At 42.8% G+C, this 3,477-nt stretch overlaps 1 protein-coding gene across 2 annotated transcripts in view; it reads right to left on the bottom strand.

Annotated features, from left to right (window-relative positions):
• Nucleotides 1–494: 494 nt before the first annotated feature.
• The window catches only part of enam (enamelin), a 4,569-nt gene continuing 1,586 nt past the window's right edge, over nucleotides 495–3,477 (bottom strand). The window contains exons 6-8 of one of the 2 annotated variants that reach the window (XM_032532214.1): nucleotides 3,086–3,109; nucleotides 2,920–3,003; nucleotides 495–1,503 (exon numbers count right to left, since the gene is read on the bottom strand). In XM_032532214.1, coding sequence (XP_032388105.1) covers nucleotides 997–1,503; nucleotides 2,920–3,003; nucleotides 3,086–3,109 — 615 coding nt within the window. In that variant the 3' untranslated portion in view covers nucleotides 495–996. The remainder of the gene's footprint in view (nucleotides 1,504–2,919; nucleotides 3,004–3,085; nucleotides 3,110–3,477) is intronic. The other variant, XM_032532223.1, reaches the window with a different exon arrangement.

Here is a 3,477-nt window from a genome sequence, read left to right as displayed (position 1 = left end):
CACACACACACACACACACACACACACACACACACACACACACACACACAGTCAGCACTCTCAGCTATATCCACCTCTGATCCTATTATACCGTGCCGGGTATTACAGATTTCAAATCAGGTGGGGCTGGTTCCTTTTTATAGAAAGTAAGAGTCCTAGTAGATGAAACCTAAACCTCTATCAGTGTTGAGTGCTGCATCCTAAAAGCAGGAGATCCTCCCCTGTGGTTAAGTGGCACTCCCTGTTGGCTGATGTTGTGCTTGCAGTTTTATGACAATACAGATACTCTGCCCTTGTACAATATAAACTGAGGAACATCTCTGGAAGTTATATTTTAAATTGAATATTGTTGGAACAAGTGTAAATTCTCGTAGTGTTATATGGCTTTGTTGTAAATCTTTTTTGATGATGGGAACACTTGAAAGGAAAGGCAAATAATGGACTTGTCACCAGCTACTGACATTTTTGTCTTTATTTATAGTATTTATATATTTATAGTACAGGCCTTTCTCACCACAGACATACCATGTCAAAGTAGAAAAAGCAGAGGTGTGAGTAATAAAATGACTGATGGCTTAATTCCATTTAGCTAACACTTCAGTTTCAGGGTCCAGGTATTGTGCACTGGGACACCTGAAGAGGGCACAACCACACTGAATGTAATTGTTAGTGTAGACGTGCTTTTCCTACTGTGACTAGTCAAAAGGTCTTCTGTGTAAAAGGCTATTACGAAGTCCCTGAAAGACATACATTTTTATCTTGCACACACTCATGACAAATTGAACAAACAAACTGAATTTGAAGTACAGAATTACAGTCTTTTAATTAAAGACAGGAATAAGAACACAACAAAAAAAGTAATCGTCCAATTCTGAAATAAAAACACACTTGACTAGTTTTTCTTCAACCTCAATTCAACATGCCACAGCTTCTTGAACTGCACACACATCCCGTTGCTTGTAGAAAGCACTTAGGCTGGGAATAAGAGGAATACAACTACACTGCAGCAGGATCCGCTGCCACGCCAATTGTGTTAATCTCAGCTGCCAGTGGGTCAGCACCGGCATCAGGAGCAGCATCGGCTGCGGCAGGGGGCACCCCATCAACAGCCACCTCAGGAGCTGCAGTAGCAACATCAACAGGAACCACATCAACAGGAACCACATCAACAGGAGGCACATCCACAACTGCAGCATCAACTGGTGCAGCATCAACTGGTGCAGCATCAACTGGTGCAGCATCGGCTGGTGCAGCATCGGCTGGTGCAGCATCGGCTGGTGCATAATCGGCTGGTGCATAATCGGCTGGTGCAGCATCGGCTGGTGCAGCATCGGCTGGTGCAGCATCGGCTGGCTCAACCACAGCTGCCAGCTCTGCTGCTTCCGCCTCAGCTGCTTCCGCCTCCTCTGCCTCTTCTTCTTCATCAGAGTTTAGGGGGGAAGCAGGAGCACCAGGTGTTGCCGCTTTGGGGGCAGTATTGTCATCCTGTGACAAGGAAATAAACTGATTTAGAGGTTTAGATACAGTCCAGATACAAGGCCATGGAGTACAGTCTGTTAGAAAGGCTATTATTTCATTTGGGGCTCTGGAGGAGCTTTGTCAAGTGGGAGAAAATTACAAGTAGAATACTCACCTGCCTATAACACCTTTTTGGAGTGCACCTTTTAGATCATACTTCAAATATAAATGAATGAATATAATGAGTTTCCCCTCATTTAATTTTTTTCACATGCAAATAGAGGTGTGTGATAGCCGGGGGACAATTGGTGGAAGCATTCATGCCAAACCCGTGATTGGCTGCAGTTTGGGAACCATCTGACATTTAAGGATCCAAGATGGCGGCCGTCTGCGGGCAGCAGGCGTTCCTCATCCCTCCTCATCTCCCAACTGGTCACACTTTTCTTTTGTTCAACCTGTGTGTTAGATTAGGTGCCTTTTCTTTTGAATAGTAAGGGTGGACTGCCAGGTGTGTTAATCTTGTTTTCTCCTGTTTAATTATTTAGGGAGGTAAGTCTTTTGTCATTCTTTTGGCCATGTTTGGTTTCTTAGGTCAATTTCTTACTTTCTAGAAGGATTGTTTGTTTATTATTTTAATGGTAGGCCACCCTGAAGCCTTGTATAAGTTACCTATCTCTGTGTTTAATCATATATTTTCTACTTAATGTCAAATGATTAGGTTTGTGACATTCAAACAAATAATTATTTGTGGCTACTACTACCTTTTTTATGTTGTGTCCTAGGCACCTCTAGACTGGGGCTTAACACCCAACTGACATTATGTGCAGAAAAAGTGCACTTGTTTACTTTTGTGGATGCTCCTTTACTGCATGTATGTTTTTACAATTTACAATTTCAACTTAGCGTATATTTAATGTCAAGCGTTTTTGTTGTTCATGCATCGCAAATCATAATGTACTGTTTTGTTTGGCCCCTTCAGTTGGAGTACCTGTAGTACCATTTATATCAAATAGAGATCTACATTTATAGTTTATTTCTGTTAAAGGTGCTCTAGGCGACATCACAAATGTTTTAGGCTATACAGTTGTTATCACGCACAGTAAACATCTGCCTGTCCCCAGAACACACTGTAAAAAACGTGGTCTCTGTAGACAGCCCAGGGTCCACAAACGGCAACAAAAACAAACTGTGCCCACTTGCACCATGAAGCATACACAAACAGTGTTCCAGCCTTCCAGCCAATAACCGATTAGAAGGATTTGGGGGTGGGGGTTGGGGGGGGTTATTGCATGAAAGCACAGAAGGGAGGGGACGGGATGAGGAGGAGGGAGGGGTGAGCTAGTCTCATTTTATTTGAAAATACTTTCAATGTCAACACTAAGTAATGTCACCCAACATCGCTTAGAGTACTTTTAACAAATACTATTTTAGTTCAGTTTGGGTATGAAGATGTCTGCTCACCTCTGTCTCCTCCTCTGATGCGTCTCCAGCAGCCACGGGAGCTGGAGGGGCGACATCTGCTGGCTGGTCTGGTGCAGCATCCACCTGCATAAATAAAACACGTTAAGTTAAAACAGCCTATGGAATTGTGACAGATTAGATTGTGTGGTGCTGTTTGTGAGCTTACCACCGCTGCCACAGCTGGATCTGCCTACACAAATGAATAGCTCATTAATAAGCAACACACAAACTTCACTAATAATGCCAAAGCTTATGTTAAAGGAGAATTCCGGCCAATTAATATGTTAATCTTCATTGCTATAAACATGCAAGTACTTTCGACTGAAAAAAAAAGACCTGAATCGGCAGGCAACACTGAGTAGCTGCAGCTACGTGTAGAAGCTTCCACTGAGCTAACGGCAGTTAACAGGGCAAGTTTTAGATTGCCTTTGTTCCTCTTAACAGACACACGATGCAATTTCATATGTCTGTACAACATGAACAGGACTCTTACGTGACATCAAGATGTGTCTTCAAGTCAGATATTGTTTTAACTCACCTACCCTGTCTTGTTCTTGC

The sequence above is a fragment of the Etheostoma spectabile genome, chromosome 2 (genome assembly GCF_008692095.1).
Source record: "Etheostoma spectabile isolate EspeVRDwgs_2016 chromosome 2, UIUC_Espe_1.0, whole genome shotgun sequence".
Taxonomy (NCBI): Eukaryota; Metazoa; Chordata; class Actinopteri; order Perciformes; family Percidae; genus Etheostoma; species Etheostoma spectabile.
Note: the sequence above shows the minus strand (reverse complement) of the source record. Positions and strands in the feature narration are given on the sequence as shown.